We start from the raw sequence: 24,933 nt of genomic DNA on the forward strand, positions 1-24,933 counted from the left end.
GACAGGAGGTGACAGAGGGACCCTTATAAAAGAGACCTGGAACAAACACTGACAGACACAGATGCTCTGGATCCTCTTCCCCACACATTTTGCCCTGGCCAGCCCAGGTGTTGGATCCCCTGGAAGCTGGAATCAATGCACGCGGGAGAGGGTTTTATCCCTACTACTCTTGCCACTGCTGGGTGGGTTTTGCACCTCAGCTCTCTCACTCTTCGGCTTGGGTGAGGCTCCAGTGCAACCCAGCCCGGTTGTGAGCTGTGCCGGACCACTCCTTGCCTAAACGCTGCAAACTGGGATAGGTTTGTGCTGGAAACAGTTCCCACGGTAGCTATTTCCTTCTCCCTTCCTACTGGCGGCTCGGCCTGGGGGAGCTGCCCAGCCCACAAGATTCAATGCGATGGGCTCAACAGGTCAGAGCCCCACAGAGCTCCTCTCTCTGCGGAATGCCAGCTCCAGCTGCAGGCCTCAGTGCCTCGACCTCTGAGTATCGATGGAAACCGTAGGGCCTAGAGATTGGAGAGCTCACTACTGCCCCCTGTTGGGAATAGGGGGAAAGCAGCCCAGAGCTAATGGGGACAGAGCCTCCAAGGGCGGGGAGCTCTCTGCCGGCCTCTGTTGGTGACCAGGGCAACGCGACGGAGCCCGGCCTCATTTGCATTTAGTTCCCTGATACTCTTGACTTTAGTGACACTCCGATAAGTTTTGACTCAGGGACAAGGAGCTTTCAGTGATCTGCTTGGGTGACAGGCGGGCAAGAGAAGGGCACTGAACAGGCCGTGGGTCCGGAGTCCCCCTGCACAACCCCTCGGTCTGGCACAGGGGACTAGGGGAGCCTGGGCACACGCACGACTGAGGGAAAGGGTGGCTGATCGCAGGGGCCCTGCACCCCGGGAGCCAGGACTCAGCTGACGCTAAATACGCCGACGATCTCTGTGTGGGACACGTGTGGGACAGGCGACAGTGGGGCCTTCCTCGGCCGTGGGGGAGCAGCAGAGCAGAAGGAGTCTGATGAGTGGCCCCGATCTAGCACCATCCCAGCTGCAATCACCGGGGCTGGCTTAGGGGGTGGAGTCTGTGAACCAGAGCAGGCAACATTTTACCTAGGAGACGGGCACAGATCTGCTCTAATCGGGGCTTTTCCTACCCCTGGACAACAAAAGGCAAGTGGGGAGGGTGAGAGTGACCAGGAAAGGGTCACTGCTTTAACGGAAGGAAGTCCACATGGGCAGCTGAGGGTCTGAGCTAACAAAAATACCAGTGTGTGTGGGGGGGGTTGTATTTAGTATCCAGTTCTGAGCTATTATTGCTCTTTTCCCTCATTCATACCATGGCCCCTTTCCCCTTAATCAGTGTCTCTTTATTCCATGCACTCACTCTGTGCTTGTGAGCAGGGAAATTTTGCCTGTTCATGAAACCCAGGGATGGAATTTGCTTTTTCCCAGGTTTCAGGGTCAAGTGGGAGGGTCAAGCCAGTGTGTTTATTAATTTGAAGAGGAACCCCATGACTTTTAAACCTGCCCTGTATGCTGCTGGCAGCACCTGGGAGAAGGGTTATTATCTAGAACAATGTTTCTCAACCTTTTTTTTTATAAAGCACGCTTCTTAAGAAAAAAGCGCCCCTTTTTTCCATATATATATATATATATAAGTACCCCTAGTAACTACCGTTTTCAGACAAACACACACTTTTTTTCTGCCATTACAACACATTTGTTTTGACAACTTAATCGTAGCCGGGTGGGCGATTACATTCTTGCGTGTAAAAAGCACAAAAATAATAAAGCGCCATAAAACTTAATGCAAAAATTCCATTTTCTCCGATTTTCAGTTGTTGACGTACCCCCCCAGTCGTCTCTCAAATCCCCCGAGCGTACCCGTACCGCTGGTTGAGAAACACTGCTCTAAAACACCGGCTACCAACCCCCATATCTGACCATCCCCAGCATTTGGGAGCATTCAGATTCTGATCTAAGTTCCGATCCAAGTTCACAAAGAGCTTTGGGGAGAGTTGGAGCAAGCCCCATCTCTGAACACCCCCAGGGCTTTATGCTATTTGGCACCTTAAGCCCATCTAGGATGTTAGCACAAATATTTCCAGCTCGGCCCCGTTCCCCAACTCACCGAGTACGAGAAGGATGCAAAAGCAACTATGGATCCTTCTGCAAAACATGGTGTAGCTCCAGCCTCTGCCTGTGGACCCACGCAGAGGGAGGGTGATGTGGTACTGAGCGCACGAGTCAAGCAAATGGCTCTCAAAGTCCCCTCTGTGGAGGAAGGAAGCTGTTACCACTCAGAGAGCTAACAGCCTTTTAGCCCGTCTCCTCTTTTACAACCTGCGAGTGGCTGTTCTCATGGCTGCAGAATGTGTGTGAGGTTGTCCTGTGTACACTGAAAGGAGTCTCCCATTGCCCTTGGGGTGGAAGAGAATCCCCTTTAGGTGGGTAGTATGGAGTTGCTGGCACATAGCTGTGTCCTAATTCCCATCTGGCCCAGGATGTATATAGTAACTTACAAGGGTCTGGTGTGCTCCATTTCACAAGACTCTTGCATCCCACTGCAGGGCTGATGTCTCACGCTCATTCTGCTCACATGGTGAAGCAGAGATATAGACATCTGATTTTTAATATTCAGAGCCCAGAGTTTCTAATTGTATTATATTAAGCCTATGGAAAACTGTAGCAACGATTTGAAGTAGGAATAAGGAGGGAATTCACCCCACATAGCCCAGTTGTTAACCTATTACAAGCCAAGGATCTTTCAATTTATCTTAATTATTTTTTATTTTCTGAATCATATTTCAGGGGACTGGGGCTTTTTGTTGTTCTTTATTTTTAAATGTTGCGTGTGCATGTATTGATACAGAGTTAGGGAACAAGGTGCACCAAACACAAATTCTATGTGCTCATTAAAAGTAGCAAAGTTAAATTGTTTAACAAAAAAAAAATGAATAAAATCAAACTGGAAATGTCACAATGGAAAATTCACTTGCTTATTTAAATGAAAAACCTGGCATGTCCGTTTGCTTTGAAATCATATTTTGGTACGGAAAATGTCATTTCAAAGACCATTTTAAAAACAAACAAAAAATCAAGTTTTTCGTCAAGAGTCTGAATTTATCAATGCCACAATTTCAGGGGGGTATTTGGCGTATGCAAGAGAAAAATAGTGACCACGCCTGTCTTTCCAGAGATGCTGATAATTATAATCCTTAGTTCCTTTTGCACTGTAACCTATTTCAAGTGAATCCTTATTGTTTGGTCAGGAAAGCTCCGATCACTTCTAGCCAAAGCATTGGTGGAGTTTGCCTGCAGTTCGGGGCACAAGAGATGTAGCATGGACCGCTGGAGGCATGAGGTATGATTCCATTATTGTACCTGTGTCAGCTTCACTTCACCGCTTTTTGCCTCTGCTCCAGGCTCTAAAATAGGTAATGTCTTAGTAAAGGCCTTGGGGGTGTCAATCTGAAAAGCACCATCGGTAGGAGAGAGCAACGTAGTTTTATTCTTCCCTTCGTATCCTCGTACCTGGGAGGCTTCCAGGTCTGTGTCCCTGCTTTGAAGGTTCCACACATGCTGCTTACAAAGGGCTCCACAGACCCCGCTTAGAAGCTGATGCAGGGTGTCGGGGGCAGCCAGCGCTCATTTCCTCAGCAGGATTCAGAGCTTTCCTGGGGTGCAGGCAGCAGGGCGCATGTCTGGGGGAAAATAGCCAGAAATGAAAGAAGTCCGGGAAGGGAAGATTTAGGCCTTGATATTGCAGCCCCTACTCATGGGAGCAGAGGCTGCGGAAGTGGGCCCATCAGCAGTGTGGAGAGGAATACAACATTCACTTTCAATTTCCCGTCCGTATGTATTTCAGTAGCTGTCTATTGCTGAAGTTGGAACTATTGCTAAATGAGCTACGACTGCGAATATCAACTGGCCCCAAAGACTGTGAAGGTAAGAACATGAGAACAGCCGTACTGAGTCAGATCTCGATTGTCTGCCTTCCAAATAGCGGTCAGTGAAGGAAATGAACAGAACAGGGAATCATTGAGTGATCCTGTCACTCAGTCCCAACAACTGACAGTCAGAAGCCTGTATTGTAAAGGTCACATGCTCGTATTTCCAGGAAACCGGACACGTCAATTTCTTTCTGAGGTCTATAGATCAGTTTTTACTAGTCTGCAATTTGTTTTGTATTTTAAAAGTGCTGCTGAACAGGAATGTGGATGCAGTATTAGCATGTGGAGACATGTCTCCAGAGAGAGAGCTAGGTAATATAGATACACGGGTATCAAATGTGATAGATTTGTCTTTATCGATATCGGTTTTCGATGTACAGGCAGCCCCCGGGTTACATGGATCCGACTTACATCGGATCCCTACTTACAAACAGGGTGAGGCAACCTCGCACTAGCTGCTTCCCCCCAGCAGACCAGGGAGACGCGGAGCGGCTTTTCTCAGCAGACACCTCAGCTTGAGAATAAAGGACTGAGGGAAGTGAGGTGTGGGAGAATAAAACTGAGCTCTGGAGAAATGTTTGGCTAGAGTTTCCCCTACAATATGTACCAGTTCCGACTTACATACAAATTCAACTTAAGAACAAACCTACAGTCCCTATCTTGTACGTAACCCGGGGACTGCCTGTACTTGTCCACACTGAACTGTCCTTATGGCAGTGTCACAGTACATGCCCTTCAGCGCCCCCCACTGTGTCAGTAGCGTAGATGAGGAAAGACACACCAGACCCTGAGGGTACGTGCCCTACACAGCTCCCCACACGCCTACCCAACGCCTCACTCGCCTACACCAGCATTTTTAGTGCAGTGTCCTATCGCCGGTGCCCTTCCATGCCCGAGCCTTTCACTGCCACGTGTAGCGACTCACTGTAGTGCAACTGTAGCCTGTTTTCCCTGTGGTGGGTAGCTACACTCGTACTGTCTGTGCCCCACACTGCTGCGGTGTAGCCAGGCCAGAGTCAGAAAACTGTCACTCGGAGCAAGGGGGAGGGGCACACACCAGCCATGTGCGGAAGCAACCATTGCATTCCCGTGGGCCGACTTCTCACCATTCCTGTTTCCTCTGTATCTCTGCCTGACTCCTGTTGATGCCCCAGAGGAACACTCGGTGCAGCAGGAATGTGAAGCCCAGAGCTCCCTGCGGGTTAACAATTCACGGATTGACTGAGCATGCTCACCGTGTGTGTGAAGTGCAGGAACAGCACCAGGAACAGAGCCACGATGGTGATGGCACCACAGACCAAACACACTGCAAATATGGCGCATTTGGCTTGGGACGTGCTCCCGGCCCCCATAGCCTCTGGTCGTGAGCAATGCAATTGGAGACAGAGGGTTAATGTGTGAGGTTCTGCACTGGCTGGTCACTAGTGCCACTAGGCGCCTTTCTGGTGGGGGATTTCGAATGCCTTTGCTGAGTGTTGTGTATGGGTGTGATTGGGGTTTCCTAGGGGCTGTAAGTACCCGCAGCTCTTTGCTTTCCCAGGGCTGAGAAGTACGAGATAAGGAAACAGAGGGGGATGTGAATGTGCGGTTCAGGAATTCCAATAACCTGCTTCCATGAAAGCTAGTGGGATTTGGGTGGGGTCCAAAATCTTCGACTGGAAATGGAGCTGGTGCCTTTTGAGGACATGAAGCCAGAACTGAGCCTTTTGTCGGAATACGTTCCAACTGGGTCAGTGGGATTTCTCGCTATCCTGGTGTGTGCAGGGGGGATCAGACACTCGTCTGGCTTCCTGGGCCCCCTGGCTGTCCCTATTGCTGATGCTGGGAGCTGGGTCTATCTGCGACATGATCTGCACTGTCCTGTGTTAAGCGAAGACCTTGGAGATGGGTCAGGGCCCTTCAGGGCCGAGCTGATCGCTGGTCACATACCCACCCGCCTCTGGGTTTCCATGGTTCCCGGGCGGTTCAGACACAGTCAATGTGATGTTTCTAGCTTGTCGCGATACACTGAAGGTGAGGCTGTAGACGCCGCTGTCATTAAGCTGCAGGTTCCGAAGGAGCAGAGAAGCGTTTTCAGGGAACAGCTCAGCCCGGCCTAGGTAGGTGGGATGTGTAAAATGATTCCCAGAGCAGCGGGTGGGGATCCCCTCAGCGCCGAAAGAGCAGTTAGTCGCTGTGTAGAGGACGAGTGGATTAGGGGTGTTACTGAAGTACCACTGAATGGTCAGCGGAGTGAGAAATGGCCCCGGCTGGAGCCGGTAGGAGATGGGCAGGAGGACAGACTGGCCGACAATTCCACGGACTGAATCCTGGGGGACCTCAATGAGAAGAGCGTGGGAGGAGCCTGCAATAAACCGACACAAACAGAGATCAGCCAATCGCCCCCTCCCCCTTCCCCCGGTACAGCCGAGAGAATGCAGCTGCGATTGCTCTGTCCCCACCAGTGGGCACGACGGCCCTTGTGACTCCTAACTAAAATGCAGGCTGGTTTTGGTCCCTCTTGCCGTTGTGGGACTGAGCCAGTTCAGTTTGCCAGAGAGAAAAATTCTGTGCTCCTGGCCCTTGCAGCCGTGGTGTGTGCGGGGAGAAGCTGCGCTAGATCACGTCTCAGCAAGGAACTGCAGAAGGGAATGAGGTTCTACCAGAGACACTCTCGGTCCGTAGCTAGAGCCTTTTCCCGTCCCAACAGCTGCCTGGCCACGAGAGAGCCTCAGGGAAGGACTAGCTCGTTCTCACTGGCAGTGCACGCCAGCGGCCATGACTTCAGGGAGCTAGGTCTGCTATGGGCCTCTTTGTGTGGGAGACTTTGTGAAGCGCTGAGGCGGAGGAGAGAGGTGGCCCGGCGCTGCAGCTACAGGGGGGAGGCAGCAACGATGAAAGTGTTTGGAGAGGGCCCCCCCGAGCAAGCACTGTGGCAGCTGAAATCACACTGGCTGGCTTGGGGGAGGGAGCCGCAGCATTTCGCCTAAGAGCTGGATACAGAGCTGCTCGAACTCTGGACATCAGCCGGGGAGTGGGCTGCAGCCGGGGGATGAAGTGACTGGCAAAGAAGAGCTGTCTTGTTGGCTGTTTGCACCAGCACCTGAGGAACCGAGCTACCGGCACTGTGCGGCTGTGTGGGGGGGTGAATTTACTATTCAGATCTGTGCGTTATTATTGCAGGTCTCCTACATTTGCTCTGTGTCCCTTTCCCACTAATGCGTGTCTCCTGTTCCATGCACAGACTCTGTGCTTGTGAGCAGGGAGGTACTGCAGGGTCGGGAGTAGGTTTTCCACAGCTTTCGGGGTGGGGTCAGGAGGATGAAGCCCGTGCATTTGTTAATTTTAAGAGGATATTTAAACTCCCATGTTATTGAACAGCTGGATATTTAACCCAGCCTCTTATAGTGCTGACAACACCCTGAAGAGGGGTGATTATCTAGAACCCCTGCTGCTGACTCCCCGTCTCTGACCACCCAGATTCCGATCCCAGTTCCCAAAGAGCTCCTGTCTTTGGGGAGAGCTGATGCAAAGCCCCAGCTCTGAACATCCCCAGACCTTGGACCGTTTGGAATCTGGATCTAACTTCGGCACCGTAAGCCCATCTAGGATGTTAGCTCAAGTATTTCTGGCTCGGCCCCATTCCCCAACTCACCGAGTACGAGAAGGATGCAAAAGCAGCTCGGGACCCTCCTGCAGAACATCGTGTAGCTCCAGGCTCTGACCTGGGATCCAGCACCACCTCCGCAGGGGCAGGGTGATGTGGTACTGAGCGCACGAGTCAAGCAAATGGCTCTCAATGTCCCCTCTGCGGAGGAAGGAAGCTGTTACCACTCGGAGAGCTAATGGCCTTTTAGCCCTTCCCCTCTTTTACAACCTGCGAGCGGCTGTCCTCGTGGCTGCAGAATGTGTGTGAGGTTGTCCTATGCACACTGAAAGGACTCTCCCATTGCCCTTTGGGTGGAAGAGAATCCCCTTTAGGTGGGTAGTATGGAGTTGCTGGCACACAGCTGTGTCCTAATTCCATCTGGCCCAGGACCGGCATTTTAATTTAAGTGGGTCTGCAAAGAATAACAGCTCACTAACACCTTGACCCACATGATCAGTCACGGCCTCAGTTCCAAACATTTCGTCTCATCGGATGCAGGGGAAAGCTCGAGTCAAATGGGACCACAGGACACCGCTTGTCTGGACTGTGCAGATGGAGAAAGCACCGTGTCCGTGAACAGCCACAGCGCTACAGTCACTCAGAGCGGTTGTCTCACAACCAGCCTCCAGCTCTACATTTCTGTCACTCATCTCATCCTGGCCGCCCCCCTCAGCAACAGGAAAAAGTTCTCTGCAGCGAGACATGGTGAAAAGACTCTCCCCTTCGTACCACAGAGATCTCCGGGGGGAGCAAGGTAGGGGAGAGGAGGAATTAGCAAGGGACAAAGCACAAACCTACCGTTTGGTTGACCAGCCGCCACACTGGCTGGCTGTGTGTGGATAACCCCGTTCTGCTCTCTGTTGCACTCTGTAGCTAAGGGCAGAGTTCACTGCTCTGGATACGAAAGTTCAGGTGTATCTGGGGGGTTCAGTCTCAAAGCACCAGTGCAGGACGTGTGACTGTGTAAGGTCACAGATGTGTCATGGCTGTGGTTGGCGTAGCTCCTGGAAGAGCGGGGGCTTACATCATTCTGATGAGCGCGAGGGATGGGGGGTGTCAGGCACATACCGAATGGGACAGGAAACGGTGCTGCTTTGAAACTGTTAAACTTTGAATAATATTTCAACCGTTCATTCAGAGGCCTTAACGTTCCTGCGGCCGTGCTGGGCCTGCAGAGCCTACGCTGGCCTTGCTACGCTGGCCTTCTCCCCTCGCGTGGACACAGAGTTGCTGACCGCAGGATGAGTTTGGCTGTGTGGGAACAACTCCACCCCAGTGGAGTTTAGCTGTGCTGTCAAAGCTTGTGGCTGTCAACACGGCTGTGTCGCACTGGTGTGTGTGTGTGTGGGCCGGGGGGGGGTTTGACACCTAGCTGTGTTGCTAGGGGATGTGGGTTTTTCCACACCCCTTGCTGAGGTAGTTGTGCTGGTATAAATTTTAAGTGTAGTCCAGGCCCGAGAGCCCCGTTGGACCCTGGAAGCCCTGTCTGCTCTTTCACCAAAGGCATTTGCGCTTTGAAAACTAAGGGCCTTTCTGGCCTGTATTTAAACCCACTCACCCGGCCAGCTGCCAGGAGTGTTTAACCAAATGCTACACCGTAGTTTCCTCTATCCTGCGGCCAGTAAGCAAAGGGCCTTTGATTGACCTTCATGGAGGCTGATGGAAGTGCTCCAGGCAGAATGACCTTCCCCCGCCTCAGCGATTCCTGATGACCTGCCTGTTTAGGGTTGTGTGTGTGGCAGGCACTTTTTGCATTCGCCGTGCAATGATTTTAACACCCGCTCCTCCTTCTCTGGCTCTGTACGCAGTGACTTGTCACTTTCAGACTCGATCCTCTGTCTTACCGGCAGCGGAGGAAATCACTCACAGGTGCTAGCAGGGGTGAAAGGTTGAGGGAAAAACCACCCCCAGAATGAAAGCAACTTCCTTCCTGGGAGGAGAGGGCATTTCAGACCTCAGTAGCGAGCCCATCTCCTCCCACAGACTCGCTGCCACTGTCTGAGCGCAGAGAAACATGTTCCAAAGGAGCTGCCAGAACGTCTTTCCACTCCTCCTACTTATCGGTAAGTTCGGGGACGGGGTTAGAGCTGAGAATGCAGAACGGGAGCCCGATACATCACAGTGACTAACAGGGTAAAATGGAGGGGAATGGGCACAGCAGCTCCTGTGTTCCAGTCCCAACTCTGCCCGTGACTTGCTGTGCAATATTGAGTGGGTCGTCTTGCTCCTCTGTGCCTCAGTGTCCCCAGATTCAAAACGGGCAGGATAATTCTTCCCTTGAGGGGGTGTCATGTGGTGACTTAGTTAATAGCCGCTTGACACGGGTTACTCTCTATTCGTAATGCCGCTTTTAAAAAACGGAGATGGGCTGTAACGGATTCTTTGCTTCACACAAAAGGGGGCTCTCTCCGAATCTCTGCGTTAGTGTTTAATGGGTGGTCAGTGTTGGCTTGGTCTGTACAACGGGTGTTACACTATTGAGCTCTGGCTAGAATTGTGAGGAGAAGTGTATAGTGAGATTAGCGCTTACCCAGCGCGCGAGCACGGCTCTCTGTGTGAGCAGCAGACGCGGTGAGTTACAGCCCACGGAAGCTGGTGCCCAAATCAATCTGCTGGTCTCCTGGTTGCTTTTGTTGTGCTACACGGAGCTTTCTGATGGCGGGTTCAAGCTGCACAGTAACTCTGTCGATCCGCCTGCTAGTACCGTCTGCCCAGGGCCGGCTCTAGGCACCAGCAAATCAGGCAGGTGCTTGGGGTGGCACTTTGCCAGGGGCTGCATTTCAGGTAAGCAGCCGGTGCCACCCCAGCAACGCCTAGCCCTGCCCCGCCGATTTAAAGGGCCGCGGCCGGGAAATGCCGAAAACACCAAAGCTGCACGCAGCCAGCTGGCAGCATCAATGGCCCTGGAGCCTGCTGGCTGCCCCCGTCTCCTGTCCTGCTCCTCCCCTCCCCCGTCAACGCCTAGCCCCGCCCCGCCGATTTAAAGGGCCACCGCCCAATATGGTGGCCACCCCCATCTCCTCTCCGTCCTGCTCCTCCCCATCCCCAGCAACGCCTAGACCCACCCCGCCCCGCCGATTTAAAGGGCCACCACCCAATATGGTGGCCACCCCCATCTCCTCTCCGTCCTGCTCCTCCCCATCCCCAGCAACGCCTAGACCCACCCCGCCCTGCCCCGCCCCGCCCTGCTGATTTAAAGGGCTACAGCCCAATGAGCCCTGGAGCCTGCTGGCCGCCCCCATCTCCTCTCTGTCCTGCTCCTCCCCATCCCCAGCAACACCTAGCCCCGCCCCGCCCCGCCCCGCCCCGCCAATTTAAAGGGCTGCGGGAGATGCAGCAGCTGCGCAGCCATCACTGGCACCATGTGCGCCTGCTGGCCGCCCCTGTCCTGAGTCCTGCTCCTCCCCAGCAGCCGCTACCTCCTCCGGGAGCCGCTACCTCTCCACTCCGAGAGCATCAGCCACCCCTCCGCCTACATCGTATGGAAATCCCAGGTAAGACGCCCCCTTTCCACCTAGGGTTGCCAGGTGTCTGGTATTTTCGCTTCCTGTCCGATAAAAAAATCAGAAAATACCAGACACCTGGCAAACCTACAAACACTCAGCCTGCTGGCCGAGCCCCCAGCCCCCGACAGCCTCAGCCCCACGGACCCTTTGAAGTCTGTTCCTAGTATATTTCTCTTGTTCATGTTTGTAGTAGAAGTAGAACCAAACAAGGATCCAGCGCGCGCGCACACACATACACACACACACAGAATATTAACTGTTCTACACTCTTCAAAGAACCACACATGGTGTTTCATAGATATTTCTTTAAAGAATTAAACTTTGTTGATCTGGGTAAACTTTTGTGTTTGATGTCTCTAAGGCAAGCTTCATTCCATATATAGTTGTATTGGGCACATACAACTCTCCACTTCCTCTAACACTTCATAAACTTGAATATATAATGGCTACTAAAAAGAGGGATACACAAAAATAATGTGCATATGCACACCCACTGATCTCAGTTTATCTGATAACATAGATGTGTTAGAGCCACATAAGGAGCCACTGCATTTCAAAACAAATCTAGTTTAACAATACAACTATTTATTGATGTAGTTTAGATGTCTTATGTGCTATAATTATCATAATTGGTTGACAAGTATGTTAACACAGCGTGGTATTGTTAGCTGATTGTAATTGGTTTGAAGATTGATTAAATATAGCCATAAACTACTTGGCTACATCTACACTGGCATGATTTTCCGAAAATGCTTTTAATGGAAAAGTTTTCCGTTAAAAGCATTTTCGGAAAAGCGCGTCTAGATTGGCACGGACGCTTTTCCGCAAAAGCACTTTTGCGGAAAAGCGTCCGTGACCAATCTAGACGCGCTTTTCCGCAAAAAAGCCCCAATCGCCATTTTCGCGATCGGGGCTTTTTTGCGGAAAACAGTACTGTGCTGTCTACACTGGCCCTTTTGCGCAAAAGTCTTTCAGAGAAAGACTTTTGCCCGAACGGGAGCAGCATAGTATTTCCGGAAAAGCACTGACGATCTTACATGAGATCATCAGTGCTTTTCCGGAAATTCAAGCGGCCAGTGTAGACAGCTGGCAAGTTTTTCCGGAAAAGCTGCTGATTTTCCGGAAAAACTTGCCAGTCTAGACACAGCTCTTGAGTTTTAGATGTGGCACAAGTTCTTCCTTCTATTTTTGGTACTTAGTTAAGGAAAGATAAACTATTTGTGTGAATAGTTTTTCATGCATTCAAACCACAAGTAAAAAGTAGCCTATTTCTATAAGAACAATACAATAGAGTTTTAAGGTACATTTCCCACTCTTGAAAAAGAGCTTTGTGTGAGCTGGAAATCTTGTCTCTGTCACCAAAACAAAACAAAAAAAATTGTGAAGTGCGAAGCCAACAAAAGGGGGGGGACAGCCAAAAAATGTTTTGCTTGGGGCAGCAAAAAATCTAGAACCGGCCCTGCATCTGCTGGGGGACACAGCATGAGTAGGAGCCCCTCTGCCCTGCAGAAGTGTTTGGGGAGCTGCCAGGCCATGGCCGAGAGAGGAAAATTCTAACTCCCATGGAGAACCCTGCCCCAGGCCTGTATTCTACACCTCACCTGGAGGTCCGGCGTGGGCCTTCCCTTGAGAAAACAGAACCGATCAGTATACTTGCGCCTGGCCTGTGGGTGTTCTACTGAGAGCCTAGGGCTTGTCTGAATCAGGGTATTTGCTGTTATAAAGGAACCAGAGTGGTAGGTCCTTCCCCTGTGTACACTGGCTCAGAATTCATTGTCCAAGGGGATTATAACGCAGCCCCTGTGTGACTGGTACAGAGCAAAGGGGCTGTGTGAGACGCATGAGACATGAAGCTGGCCTTTACCGCATTTGTACCTCGTTTTGTTTTAACGGGATTTATTGTGACTTCTCTCCAGAGATGAGTGTTTCCCATTACAGTGTTTGCCAAATGGCCGCTTGCCAGTTCTCCCCGGTTTTGGCTGACGCACTGGTCTCTGTGCATGTTTTGCAGGTGTCTCGCAAGCTCGTGTGACAGAAGTCCCTCAAGAGTCAGTCAATGGAACCGTTGGACAATCTGTGCTCCTGCATGTCACCTACAGCTTCCCAGTGTCACTTCGCTTTCCTTTGCCAATTCAGTGGCGTTTCAGTAACACCCCTAATCCACTCGTCACCTATACAGCGAATAGCTGCTCTGTCGATGCTGAGGGGTTCCCCACCCGCTGTGCTGGGAATCATTTTACACATCCCGCCTACCAAGGCCGGGCTGTGTTTTTCCCTGAAAATATTTCTCTGCTCCTTCAGAACCTACAGCTCAGCGACAGCGGCATCTACAGCGTCACCATCAATGGCATGAGAAGGAGAGAAATTTCATTAGTGGTATCAACCTCTCAGCCGACCAACAGCAGCACAGGTAACCACTCAGCCATCATGTATAACATCCACAGTGCCAAGGGAGTCGGGCCTGTTGCTGGTGCCATTGACACAGTCACATGGAAATGATGGTTTTTTTCTACCATGTGCAGAGTCAGGGAACAGCATGAGAACCCCGATAATGTTAGTCTCTGAGATAAGTGAATCTTTTAACCCCTGCATCCCCTTCCACCCTCCAAAGATCCCAGATTTATGGAGTATTTCATGGCTCCAGGATTACGCAGCACACACAGAGAATACATTCTGATGCAACTATCATAAAACAGGGTGGTTGTGTTTTGTTTGGATGTTTTTTTTTGCGGGGGGGAGATACATCGCTAGCCTCCCTGGGAAAAGTTAACTACTTCTGAAGTCTCCACAGTTTTTAATCTTCCTGCTTGCATTGCACTGGAGGTTTTGTTCCCTGGGTTTTATATTGATTAGTAATTAGTGTGAGGTAACAGGAATATGGTCTTTGGCTGAGCATGAATCGCATTGAGAGGGGCTGGTCCATTTCTTTTTCTTTTTAGTCATAGTTTTGGAACCTGGTAATCCTTAAAGATCGTATTTGGTCTCTTGGTCAAATTAAAGGTGTCGAAGATGGCTAGCTACTTCTCTGTTACAGGTGATCTGTCCTTTTAACTAGAAGAACCAATTACAATCATTACTCTAAACCGTGCTATGCCATGTAACAATATCCAGGTCACCCTAATCACGTCCCAACCATTTATGATTCTTTACTGTCAGGTTACCACGTATAACCTAAATATGATCTCACGGCAAACTCCTCTGAGAGCCAGATGTGACCTGCACACTTTGCCAGACACCAACGATAAACGTTTACACGATAATGCAAAGACTCTTGGCTACCCCGCTTTAAACCAAGTCAGTGCTAGGATTCCTATCATTGTGAGAGAGGTCGGGTCAGATTTTACTGTCCATGTGCTGTATACCAAGGATCAAACTCTACTGGCCAGGCCTATCTGATTCAGTTACATAGGTTCTTCTTACTACTGTGTGTTAAACATCTAGAATGTGCTTGGTAAGGTACGTGCCACATAAAAACACAGGGTCTGCCCAGAGGAGCCCAGTGTGCAAAAGAGAAACACAGACGAGACAAGATCCATTGAGAGATCTAGGAGAAGTGTTAGTTTAGGATGTCTCCTTCCTTTGTGTGTGTGTGTGTTTTAGATATACTTTCCTTCCTGTTTTTTCCTTCCCCTCAAACAGTGACGGGGTGGAGAAGGTATTTTATTGATGTGAGCGGGGCCTTGTGAATTAACCTTTAAACACTGCAGTTGTACAACACGTGTAACTCACGTGTGCATGCACTGGAGTACATATCATCGCCATGCATTAGCTCATCAGAGCATGGGGCCTGGTATGAGCCAGAAACTAGTTCCATGAGAACGGCTAGCATGGGCTCACGGTGTATCTGAGCGGCCCCAATGGCTCTCTTCCATGTGTGCCCTTGGCCCTCCCCATGCGAGTGGGTCACGCCGGATGGCAGAATTCTGCGTCCAGACACATAACAAAGTGTATCAGATCCTGGAGCAACATGTCCTGTAAATTGGCTCCTACTCCTTCCCAGCGGGCATGCCTCTTTCAACCACGCAGCGAATCTGCATCATAATCGCTGTGCAGGAGTGGGGGGAGGAGCATAAAACGGCTTTGCTGCTGACTCCATGTGTGCAAATGCCCACCCTTAATGCATGATAATCCCATCCTTCCGCTCCTCTCTGCACTGCAGAAGGCCTGAGAGGAGCCCTGGGCTAATGTAATTAGAGGACCTATGAGCCAGTCTGGGCGGGTTTTCCCAGTTTTTTGCCAACTGCTAAGTACAGAGCATTTTGAGGCAGTGATGGGAAACGTGAATGCAGAGCTGCATGCAGCCCATCGGGGCCTATGAGTGGTCCACGAGACATACTGTTTGCTGTTGCCCATGCACAGGGTTGCCCGAGCCTGTTGGTTTTCAGCAGCGTAGTTTTCTTCCTGCCCGTATTGCAAAACGTGACATGCACATAAAGCCGGGGCCCGTGAAGTGAGGGGTGTGCTGAATGCACGTTGATTGTGAGAGCCATGCACTCCCTCTGTGTCCAACCACAATGATGCCATGGTTCAATCCACCCATGCCACAAATTCTAGGTAGCTAAGCACAGTGAGCAAAACCACCCTATCCTGGGAGACCTTCTTGGATACGACAGTCTTGCAGCTCCCTGAGATGAACAGAAGTCACTTGCACGGCCCTTCACTAGCCTGGTTTGCCCATCGCTGTTTTAGGGCAACACTCGGTTAATTTCTCCTAACTTCAGAAAAGCCACTAGCCACGGCACTCAGCAGTCTGAGCCAAAGTGCTTCCTGGCCTCTCCTGTAGTAACTTGCAACTGCTTGTGCCACGAGGCTAGACTGGCTGGCACTTTTCCTTTGAAAAATTGTGTGGTCCATGCAAACTGTAGCTGCCATTGGATAAAAGACCCAGATTGCTCCTGCTCTTGTATTTGTCAGAGTCCGATGACCCTACTGAAGATGACGACCCTGCCATCCCTGTGTACCCGCTGGAGTACATTGCTGGAGGTTTCTCTATTGTGCTCCTGCTGCTGCTGCTAGCGTTCTGCTACAGTTGGTGCCGGGGTGAGTCAATCCGCTAGATGGTTTCACTTGCTACTGTTTGTGCTTTGGGCTCTTCTAAGGAGTTTCTTAAAGAAAATTCAAAGCTGCATTGCTGTGTTTGTAGGGTGGTGGCATGACTCATGGTCACAGTCTTGGTTGCACGACTTCTTGGATTGTCTGAGCTTTTGTCATTACTGTCAATTAAGCAACAAAGGTTTTGTCATTCACAGGGTGCATAAGCCCCCTCCAACTCTGAATGCCAAACGTTTTGTGGGACAAGTACAGGTTGGACCTCCCTAGTCCGGCACTCTGGTTTGGCAACATCCGTGGTCCAGCATGATGATAGTTAGCTGGATGTCCACTTATCACAGGTGTGGCTAAATTTCCTGCAGTTCCATAAAGCTTGTTTACATCCACCAGTCCGGGTCTCGGTGTTCTGTGCTGTTATTTAGCTCTAATTTACCCATACACGTTTTCTAAGCACCCAGCAAGCAGTGGAACTGTTGGTAATGCTGCTAGACAATATTGACATCCCGTGGTCCAGCAAATTCTCTGGTTCAGCAGTGGTCAGGTCCCCGGGGTGCTAGACTAGAGAGGTTCAACCTAAATTAGTGTAAAGATCGCTTTGTCGGCAGGACCCATTTTTCATTTTGTGGAATTTTTTCACTGATTCGTGTACGTTTTTACTGAAAATGTTACTGCAGGGAGAATCGCTGTGGTCGCTGTAATTGTGCTGTTTACTCAACACCCAACTGTATGAGAAAAATGTCGATAGCCCTTTTGATGCATTTTTCTTTTAAAAAAATGTTTACAATGTTACAAAGTCAAGTCTGACCCATTGTCCCTGTCCCCGTCGGGGGGGCGGTAATGCTCCATTAAATGCTCACTCAGAGATCTCATCATCGTGAGCTGGTGGACAGCAGTCCCGAGCCCCTTCCAATCGTGTTCCCTTCACCTGGGGTCCTTCCCAACTCTGTATTAAGTTATTTGCCAAAACGACTAGTCCTTTGGCCCTGACTCTGGCTAACAGTTCTCAGTTTTTGCATCTGAAGTTCGCAGAGGGTAGGGGGACCTGGGCCCTCCCCCACTCCGGGTCCCATCCCAGGACCCTAAGAGCAGGGATACAGCTCCTCTGCTCAGCTGGTGGGGACGTGCCCCATAACTCACCAATCCACAGGTTCCAGTGAGGCCTTCACCACAGCCCAACGTCTGCTTCGCCCCTTCCTGGGTTGATTCCTACCCTCAGCTCGCCTCCTCTCCAGGCTGGTGTAGGTGGCCACCCTCCGCAACATGGTTGAGCAATTTGTATCCGGCTCCTCTCTGAAGGCCACTCCCCATGGGCCGGCCAACGCTGGCAGGTCTCCCTCTCTTCACCTGCTCCAGCCCCTGGAACCCCCTTCCCTGCCGAACTCTGCCCCCTTATCCCTGCCGGCGCGGGCTTTTGAAACCCAGCGCTCTGCCACTGGAACGCCCGCGCAGGCGCTGTCCTCCCGGCCCGCGTGCTGCCCCCGTGCACTTCTGTGCATGCACCAGTGGTGGCCTGGGAACAGCCCCGTCACCACCGCAGGGGAACCGCTTTGTGGGCCCAGAGCATCTCCGCTCCCCTACCCCCAGTGCAGGGTTCAGGGGGCGCCGATCCTCAGGGTCCTGACACCCCGTCACCGTCCCCAACACATTCATTTTCAACACAATAGCGTTTTTTGGAGGGGCATTTTTGAGCTTCCTCCGGCTCAAAAGTCCATGGATGTCAGTGGATTTGTTCCTGATTCACACTGCTGTGAGAGGAACAACCCCAGTCACAAGCTTTCATCCCAAACACTTCCCAGTCCCCTGTCACTGTCGACAACACTCCCTTTCTCTGTGCTCGACAGACCCACAAGATGGAGGTCTTCTCTGATTCCTCCCTGCCTTTTGGCCCACCTATCCGGGCTAAATCCCCGTCCCATTACTTGTTCCTGCATAACACGTCTAATATCTGACATTTTTTCTGTCCCTGTTGCTAACATTTTCATTCAGGCTCTAATCAGCTCCCATACCGATTGCTCCTTCTCCTCCCAGGAAACACACGTGATTAATTTATTCCTTTCTGGGTATAACACAGGGAGGTATATTCAAATTATTTTGCCTTTGAGTCCCAGAGTAGCTTTGGCAAATTGTAACATGAATGCAAAACTTCACTTTCCTTTGTGTCTCTGCATGAAGCTCTCATAAATTTCAGGATGATTAAGAGACTCCTCAATAATTACCAGCCCTCCAGGTGTTACTTGTGTATACAACACTGAGGGCACCAACGGACGACATGTGTACAATATGGAGGCCACAGCCTCACTGATCTCTACTAACTCTTAAAGTGAACTTTGCAGGTGCAGCTGGATCAAAAGCAACCAGGATTACAAGGCAAGAGCAGGTAAGAAATAATAAACCGATGACCTGGTACATCTGAGTGGAAAAAAAACCCACAGCTTGTGAGAAGACAGAAAGTCAGATCTGATTCTAGCTGAATAGAAACCACACGGGGGAAATTTATTTTTGTGGCCAGAACATTAATGTGCGGTTGCACTAGGAAAATGAACTCGGTGGAAATGTGTTTGTGGGGGTCCCATGTTAATCTATCTTGGTCATTTCTTTATTGGCTGTGCTCAGTTCCCAATAACTTTCCTAACACTAAGCATCAAGCGAGGCTCTTTCCAGCACGTGCATCACCGCAGGTTTTGTAGGACAATTTATACTCTTGGTGCCACTCCTGGAAGTAGACCCTTGATCAGTGAAACCTGCCCTCCTACCCGATAGTCTGTTTGGATAGTCAGCATGCGGGCTCGTATGGAAAGAGGGAATCTTAATTCATGGCTGGCGTGGCATCCATAAGGGATTGTCAGGATTTTCTTGAACTGCACCCGGGGAGGGGCCAACAGATTTGCTGGGCCCCATGGCAAGGTGGGTGGGAGTGCCAGCTCCATGCTTCTGGAAGGGGCGGGGCCTCTGGATGAAGGGGCGGGGCCTCTGGATGAAGGGGCGGGGCCTCTGGATGAAGAGGCGGGGTTGGGGGTAACCAGCCCTCTGCACTGCCCAGAACGCAACACAATCCCATCCCCGAGGTGCTCTGGCGGTGATTTAAAGGGCCAGGGACACCAGCAACTGCTGTGGTAGCGGTAGCAGCACCTGGGAGCCCTGGGCCCTTTTGAATTGCCAGGCCTGAGGGCAACTCCCAAACCACCACCTCTTGTGGGCAGGCCTGCCTGCACCCTCTCCTTTTATGGACTGAAGACCGGCTGGGGAGTCTAAAAACGGTCCTGGGTCTGGGAGCAGAATACTGGCGCGATGTGTTAATGGCCAATGGGAATTCTGGGCCAAGGTGAAGGAGACACTAATATCTGCACTATATGCAATAGGGGACAGCGTGGGGAAAAGTCTCTTTCCCATCCTCCCCCCGCCCCCAGACTCCACAGCCCCACAGGTGCAGACAGAGGTTCTAAGATGGGGAGAGGGGAGGCAGGGGCGGGGGAAAGTGCATTGCACTGACGTGTCTTGGTTGACACTGTGGCTGTGGCGGGCCTCAGCATCAAACCCACAGCCGTTCTCTCAGACCAGCGATCAAAGCACGATGGCGCTTGCCAGAGCGGAGCTGCCGAGCTAAGCCCCGACCAGAAACGCGGCTTCCTGCGGACGTCACAGGGGCGAGAACAAAGAGGCCAAAGGCTGAGACGGGGAAATAACGGAAATTTTGTGTTGAAGGAGGAAGGAAAGAGGGGTCAGATCAGAGCTGCTCTTTGAAGCTGCGTCCCTCTCCTCCCCCCGCTCCCCTACACCCTCCTCCCCGGCTTCTCTGCTCTCCAGCTCAGCCCTGCGCCTCCCCCTCTGCTCCCTGCATGCGGGTCCCTGCCTCAGGCCTGCGCTGCAGCCTTCGAGACCTCCTCAGCCCAGCTCTGCCTGGCAGGCGCTGACTCACCTGCTTGGGGAAGCGGCTGCTCCTGCCGGCTGAGGATCGACGTGGTTTTCCTCCCAGCTGTGTGTGGTTCCCAACGCTTGTGCTGGGCATTGTCATGCTCTTTCCCACGCGCTCTGCCTGCAAGAGCGGCCTGCTGGGGACAAAGCGCTTCATTTGTTAAAAATCACCACAGCCTGAACCCGCCCCTTTGCGAAGCCCCCGGAGCGCCCCTCATTCCGGTGCATTACCGTCTGACGAGGGCGTCTCTTCCTACCTCCACCACCCCCACCCATATCCCCCCGCTCTTTGGCCTTCCCTCTTCCCAGCCCTTACTGAACGAGCCACCTCCACAAGGCTGGTCTTCCTCCAGACACGGTTTGCGAATGAAGCGCTGCTTTCCACGATTACACGTCATTATTTAAAGATAGCCCCGTCCGCGATCGACCACGCAGTGTAGGCTCTAGGCCAGGGTGGGGAACCCTTGTCTGGATCCAGCCCCCTGCCAATGCTCCCCCCATCCGGGGGGCTGGAGCACACAAAATCTTCTAGCCAGGGCCCCCCTAGGCTCAGGTGTTCAAGGGGAATGTGGGAAGCGTCTTTCTTCTCAATCCAGGGGCCATGTCAGTGCGGGACTTTGCGGGGGAGGGTGTTTCTCACTTGTGTGCGGCCCCCGACCGATTTTTCTGTGGGACCCAAAAACGGCTCCCGGCCCTGCTCTGGGTAGAAGTCCCTTAGAGGGAGACAAACACCAGCCCTGCTCCCCACAGGCAGGCCCCAAGCGCTCTCCTTTTATCCAGACTGACTCCCGGGCCTCAGCGGGTCTCGCTCTCGATTTGTACTCTAGGTCCGGAGTCCCGAGGACCCCTGCACGGAAGATGCCCTGGACTTGCCAAGCCTGTACGCCAGCCCGCAACGAGCCCGAGAAAAGTCTTTCACCCAGTCTGAGCCACTGATTGAATACGCGACCCTCGGCTTCACGGGACGCTGACAGCCGCTGCTGGGGGGCGTGAGAAGGCCGTGCTCCTGCACTACGGAAGCCACGTGGTTGGTGGCTCGGTTGGAAACAATGGAGGGGTTCCTTTTCAGAGGCAGTAAGGACTGAGGTCCCATGATGCTGGGTCCCTGCAGTCACCCAGGCCTGCCTAGACCCTTGCCGGATTTCCCCTTTCCCCAGGGAAATGTCATTTTCATACAGTGGGACCGACGCTGAAGAGCTGTCGTGATCTCCAGGAAGCTCGAGATTCCCAATTCTGAGCCTAAGGCGTGTTGCATGTTTTTGAGCTGGATACTTCAGGAGCTAAAATGACTTATGCTCCCCCGCAAGCCTCAGTTCTCACAGAGCCCCGAGGGCCTGGAATATTCCGCAAGCTTCAAGGACAGTCAGTCCATCCATGAGCCATATTCTTTGTTCAGTAGCCTGTAAAGCTGCCCATGTAAATCTAAAAGTGGTTACCGTGTTTTACCGTAGATAACCCACGGGTTATGCAAAGTTTTACAAACCCCGCCCCCCCTTTTCCCCGCAGGCTATACTTGTCCGCGTGTAATACAGGGGTTTTTACTTGGGTGCCGGTTGAGGTGCCGAATCAGAATCACTGTCGTAGCCTGAGCAGCTGCCACAGGGAGGGACCAAGCAGGCAGAGCAGAGGGGGACGAGAATTCAGGGAAGAGGTAATTGCTGTGGGGAGGGAGAGGAGATTCCCCTGCTGTGGGAATACCCAGGGACCTTCTTCCCTCTGTTGCATCTGTCCGAGAAAGGGGTGGGGGTGCTCTGTTTAAAGACACAGCTCCTTTGCTCAGCTCCTGGCTCTGCCTGCCTGGGGCAGACAGCTCACCCCGGGGGAGTGCACAGCACGGGCAAAAGGCATTTGGGGAGGGTTGGAAACAGTGCGAAGGGTAAGCCCAGTCACCTTCCCTTCCCATGCCGCCTGGGGCAGACAGCTCACCCCGAAGGAGCTAATCTGTCTGCCCTGTCGGGCTGTGGCCATCTACTCTCTGCTTTGGCAGTTCTGTATCTGGGAGCTCAAATGCTTCTGTGCTACAGGTTCATGACACCTGAGTTAATTACCCTCGTTATCTTTCAGTAACAGTACCCGCGATTCATCTCCCGCGGGCTATCCACGTGCACAGGGTATGTAAGACACTTTTTACTCAATCAGGAAAAACCGTGGGTTATACACAGGTGTGGGTAATACTCATGCGCGGGTTATATACGCTAATTTACGGTAAATCTAAAACGAAGTAGTTTTCTTTTTTCAGTGGACGGGACAGTTTCCTGAGGCATATTTCTGTACCGTTCTTTATGTTTGCCCGTTCTTGTGATTTTACCACAGCTGTCCCAATATTTGGTGGCCCTCTCAAAGCCCCTGCTCCGGCAGTCCTGTGAAGGTGGAAGAATCTCAGTTTTCAGGTGAAAGAAAGAAAAAATGTTTCTAGCTCTCAGGGTGGTGGACAAAAAGTGACCCTAGTGTGACCTAAAGGATAACAATTCATAGGTCAATAAAAAGAATTCCAAGTGTATCTTTTTTTTTTAAATCTCAAGATTTCTATTCCATTTTAGGATTTTTGACTGTTTGGGGTTGGTAAGACAGTTCCATTTTCATCTCCTTGACTATGTCTACACTGCAGGCTTTTTGCACAAAAACAGCCGTTCTTGCACACAAACTAGCGGAGCGTCTACACTGCACGCGTGTTCTTGCACAAGTAAATTTACAGTAAAGCGTCGGAAGAGAGGGCTTCTTGCACAAGAGTTATTCCTCTCCCCATGAGGAATAAGCCCCCTTGCACAAGAGCTCTTGAGCAAGAAGGCAGTGTGGACAGGCAACAAGGGTTTCTTGAGCAAGAAACCCCTATGGCTAAAATGACCATCGGCGCTTTCTTGCTCAAGAGTGTGTCCACACTGCTATGGACACTCTTGCACAAAAGCACATGTGCAAGAACTCTTGCGCAAAACAGTTCTTGAGCAAAAAGCCTGCAGTGTAGATATTGCCCTTGTGTCCTTGGGAATAGAGACAGGGATAGATGGGACCGGGATATCTATGCTAGAGGACAACAATAAAGTGTAAATTAAACTCTCTCGCAGCAAAGGTGCCTTAAGCATGTACCTAACTTGGAGCAAGTGAATAGTTCGAAGGAACTCGTAGGGGAAATTGCAGAATTGCTCACTGTCATATGTAACCTTTTGCTTAAATCAGAATATGTCTAGACTGCACTCCTCTGCCGGCAGAGGGATGCAGATTAGGCTGGTCGAAACTGCTAATGAAGCGGAGATTTAAATAGCCCGCACTTCATTAGCATAAAAATGGCTGCCACTTTTTTTCGGCACGGAGCTTTGTCAGAACAATCGACAGTCTAGAGGGTGATCTATCGTTAAAGAAAGCCTTTTCTGATATATCCCTTATGCCTCGTACAACAGCCGGCAGAGGGGTGCAGTCTAAACATACCCTCAGTTTCTGTGCGGGTGACTGGACTATAGCTAACATGATGCCAATTTTTTTAACTGGCTCCAGAATATGCAATGGCTGTCTAAAAAAAACCCCTACAAGGCTATTAGGAACCTTTAGGAAAGGAAGAAATAAAATAAAATGGATCTATCATATTGTCTCTGTATAAATCCATGGTACACCCACACCTTGAATAGTGCTTGCAGTTCTGGTTACTCCATATATCAGAAAAGATATATTAGACCTGGAAAATGTACAGAAAAGGACCACAAGAGTGATAGGGGTAGGGAACGGTTGCAGCATGGTGAAGAATTAAAAAGACTGGATTTTTTTCTGCCTGCAAAAGAGATGACTAAGAGGGGATATGACAAAGGTCTATACAATCTTGACTAGTATGAAGAAAGTAAATACAGAAGTGTTTTTCACTCCCTCACATACCACAAAAACCCACGGTGACCCAATTAAATTAATGAGCAGCAGGTTTAAAACAAACGAAAGGAAGTGCTTTGTTGCGTGGAGAGGCTGTGAAGGGCAAAACTATCGCTAGATTCAATAAATACCTAGGCAAGTTAAATGAAGATTGGTCCATCAGTGGTTGTTATTACGATGGTCAGGGATATGACCCCATATTCCAAGTGCCCTTAGCTTCTGTTTGCCAGAAGCTGGGAGAATGGACTATGTGAATGATGATTTCTCTTTTCTGCTCATTCCCCGTGACTCACGTGGCACTAGCCACTGTTGGAAGAAAGGATCCAGGGCTAGGTGGATTTTTGGTCTGACCCACTGTGGCCCTTCCACTGTGATGGGGAGGACGGGCGTTTTATTGAATCGGGGCTGCTGAAAATTTAAGGAGTACCCACAGTTTGAAAAATCACATGGTCATCTGAATAATATCTACCTACAATTGTTACCAATAGCAACCAGGACAGCTGCCAAAGAAAAGGTCTGGGGAACATTGTTTATCTCTTCTAATTGTTCACTCTGTGTGTGTTTGCAGCCTTTGATTTGGTCATTGCACTGAAGTTATGATAGTGGACTGTCCGCACATAAGGCCATGTACGGCTCCAGGGTAGATCACACCTGAGTTCTTCCTCAGGCCCCAACAGAAAAATCTTTACTAGCAACAACCTTGGTAAAACTGAAACTGTAGAAAAGACAAGCAGCAGCCATGTACGCAGAGGGAGGTACCGCAGCCTGATGTCGGTTGCAGCACGCCCCAAATTACTTAAAAAACAAAGAGGCAAAAGGCTTCAACCAGTTCTGAAGAGAATTTCAGGACATACTGATGAAAGGGTGTTTGATAGATATGACTAGGGTCCTACCACATTCCTGGCCATGAAAATGGTAGGGATGTAAACTCCTGTTTAATCCGTTAACTGGTTAAATGGTTAAATATAACATTTAAACAGGGCCAGGCCAGGCCCACCACGGATTGGGGCTGTTCCATCGCCCACCGGGTAATCGTAACCAGT

At 50.9% G+C, this 24,933-nt stretch overlaps 1 protein-coding gene across 3 annotated transcripts; it reads left to right on the plus strand.

The window, feature by feature from the left end:
* The first annotated feature begins 2,830 nt into the window (after window positions 1-2,830).
* On the plus strand, window positions 2,831-22,538 carry LOC102451412 (uncharacterized). 3 transcript variants are annotated; one of them, XM_089781670.1, is made up of 6 exons: window positions 2,831-3,354; window positions 3,859-3,938; window positions 13,089-13,487; window positions 15,992-16,117; window positions 18,460-18,503; window positions 20,866-22,538. In XM_089781670.1, exons 1-6 carry the CDS (start codon window positions 3,350-3,352, stop codon window positions 21,007-21,009), a joined length of 798 nt encoding a protein of 265 aa, XP_089637796.1. In that variant the 5' UTR covers window positions 2,831-3,349; the 3' UTR covers window positions 21,010-22,538. The 3 variants fall into 3 exon arrangements, with proteins under 3 accessions (XP_089637796.1, XP_089637797.1, XP_006118175.3); XM_089781671.1 differs by having other exon boundaries at window positions 3,862-3,938; XM_006118113.5 differs by lacking the exons at window positions 2,831-3,354; window positions 3,859-3,938 and adding an exon at window positions 9,107-9,634.
* The last annotated feature ends 2,395 nt before the right edge of the window (window positions 22,539-24,933 follow it).

Source organism: Pelodiscus sinensis, chromosome 13, assembly GCF_052426305.1.
Source record: "Pelodiscus sinensis isolate ZL-2025 chromosome 13, ASM5242630v1, whole genome shotgun sequence".
Lineage (NCBI taxonomy): Eukaryota > Metazoa > Chordata > Testudines > Trionychidae > Pelodiscus > Pelodiscus sinensis.

Excerpts from the sequence above, each read along its gene's own strand:
- LOC102451412 (XM_089781670.1), top strand. Across the intron at positions 16,118-18,459 it reads CTGCTACAGTTGGTGCCGGG|GTGCAGCTGGATCAAAAGCA; the intron begins GTGAGTCAATCC and ends TGAACTTTGCAG. Across the intron at positions 18,504-20,865 it reads GGATTACAAGGCAAGAGCAG|GTCCGGAGTCCCGAGGACCC; the intron begins GTAAGAAATAAT and ends TTTGTACTCTAG.